A 2,500-nucleotide genomic window follows, 5' to 3' on the forward strand; every position below is an offset into this window, starting at 1 on the left:
TAAGTTGCGTGACAGGCTGAACCCAAGCTGTCACGAAAGGAACCACAGTTGTAACGATGCTGTTATACAAGTGATAGTTGGCTGGTACAGTCTTAAAAGACGACGGCGACGCCAAATTGAACCAAATGTTCGTGAAGTTCAAGGTAACGTCTGATCTCCGAGCTAGTTCGGCATCTTTTGAAGGAACTTCTTTCGGTTTCACTGTTTCTAAAGCTGTTTCTTTCTCCTGCTGGTCTCCTGACCGCAACAAAGGCTTCGTAACATCATCATCAGCGTCGCTCTCCTTGTCGGAGTCATTTCCGCTGCTTGAACTAAGAGACCTATGGCTAGAAGAGAGAGAACTTGCACTGCTTAAGGAATCGATCGACTTCCGGTCCCGTTCCTGAGGGTTTGAGCGCACTCCTTGAGAAGACAATTCCTTGTCAAAAATGGGGTTTGTATAACCATGAGCTTCGGTCTTATTTTCCGTCAAGGATGACTGCCCCACCTCGCCCTGGAAACCGGAAGCGCGCCTCCGTTCTCGTATCTTAGGCAACACTTCACTTCCGCTTGCACATTCACTTCCTGCCTTAAAACGCACGTTGTCAAGGCCGCATTCTAACATCAACAAATTAACATTATCTCCGCGGTTCAAAAGATGAGTTTCAAAGCCCTCAGTAAAGCTCACATAACTGCTATTGTTCACTTGAAACTTGCATCTGGATGACTCTTCCGGTATAGCCGTTGTCACGCAATGCTCAATGTCATCCTTGTCACACAATTTACACAACTGGAAATGAATCTGTGCGCATGTCGCACTGGCTGTTGTCATGGTGTTTCGATGACGTCTTGATTTTTTTAAGGGTAAAGTCGTCGCTTCGTTGACGGGCGATAGTACGACGGTAGTTTTATCCTTCTGCTTTTTATTATTGACTGTCAAAACATCAGGTACGAAAACAGCGGATTCTTTCTTCTGCATGACAAGGTCCTCTTGAGCTAGCTTGCGTCTGACAGAAAGAACCTCAGCTGTTACACCGCTCACCCACCCTGCGAGAAGTGACACGGAGTGAGGTTTGTCCTCGTTGATAACGCTGTCTGGAGAGGGTGGGATCTCGCTGTCAGCTACACCGGCCACTTGCAGAATACAGAAGTTGATTTTCGCGGTCGAGAAAAAGACAACCATTTGTTTCTCTTTTGGTTCTTGACTAGCTGGGATACGAGACACAGCTGCTGACGTCACTTCCGGAAGATATTCTACACAGTGCCTGTTGTACAGGTTTTCAGTGGCATCCACGCATTTGTCATGCACCAAGTCTACCACTAGAGCGGGATGAAGAATGCTATCTTGACGAGATATCGACGATAGGTACCTAAGAGGCACATAAGATTGGTGTTAGTCCACACAAATCCCAGTTTCATTTTCCATTAGTATTGTAAAAATGGCCTTAAAGGGACTGTAACGCTAAATTTGCTGTTTTTAGGTCAAAAATGTCTAAAAATCTAAATTAGTACTTTAGCTCACACATACGTTCCTGACAACCCACTGACAAGGTATGAAATAAATTTATGGCACGAAGAACTATTCATATTTAATTTTTGACGACTTTCCGAAGATACGGTCTCCAAACTTGAAAAAAAGTGGCCACATTTTTCAAGTTTCAATCCATTTCATCTTCTCAATTTTTCGCGGCAAACGACAAAGAATAGCTTCAATGCACTTCAATGGCTCTTTGCAACGAAAACTACAGCATTATTTTTCGGTCTTCGTTGATGCAAAGACGTCCTTTAGTGTATTGAAGTTTGACTAAAATGGCTTGACACTTCCCCTTTAAGTCCTGGAGTATACGTGAAAGGACCTTTAGAAGACCACTTACGTGTAGAAAGGCATGTGAAAATATGCAAGCCCAACACTGTCTAAGCACTTGCTACCAATTTCCAACAATAGGGTGATTGTTAGGGATAGCAGTTACCACTTTGCTGCTACTTTTGGTAAAATAAATAAAGAAATGAGAAAATTATTTTGTTTCTCGCGATGAATTTTCTTTCAATCTTAAGAAAGCGCAAGTTGGCTGCGATGTTACGTGCACAACTCCATTCCTTCAATATCATTCGCCATTTTCCGCGGTTTCTTTACACACAAATATTGTGGACTCATATTTTGTGTTTTGCTAAACCGCTGACAACAAAATACAGTGCGACGATTTTGCGACTAAAATCTGCGACAAAATTGTCGCAAAATTGCCACTAGATTTTTTCGTTAATTTTAAGCTCTGCATGACCTTTGCGATATCAGTGCTCCAACTGAGCTATGAAGCCAACTCGCAGGGTTTAATACCAGATTTGAAAACTGCAGAACGTGGTTATTTTCCGTTGTATCGTGGGCTGATTGCAAGTGCATTGGGAGCGAACCCTCGAGGAGGTCTGAAACTCTCAGAAATGCTCTTCACATTCTTGAGATTGGAAGAAAAAAGGAAACTAAACTTATCTCGTGAATGAAATGCCATCAGATCGATTATTCCGC

At 42.9% G+C, this 2,500-nt stretch overlaps 1 protein-coding gene across 5 annotated transcripts in view; it reads right to left on the reverse strand.

The window, feature by feature from the left end:
• Positions 1-2,500, reverse strand: part of LOC137999680 (bridge-like lipid transfer protein family member 1) — a 98,447-nt gene that overhangs the window by 61,923 nt on the left and 34,024 nt on the right. For all 5 annotated transcript variants that reach the window (XM_068845533.1, XM_068845535.1, XM_068845530.1 and 2 more), the window contains exon 28: positions 1-1,349. This exon is cut by the window's left edge and continues 107 nt beyond it. In XM_068845533.1, the coding sequence (XP_068701634.1) occupies positions 1-1,349 (1,349 nt within the window). The remainder of the gene's footprint in view (positions 1,350-2,500) is intronic.

Source organism: Montipora foliosa, chromosome 4 (genome assembly GCF_036669935.1).
Source record: "Montipora foliosa isolate CH-2021 chromosome 4, ASM3666993v2, whole genome shotgun sequence".
NCBI lineage: Eukaryota > Metazoa > Cnidaria > Anthozoa > Scleractinia > Acroporidae > Montipora > Montipora foliosa.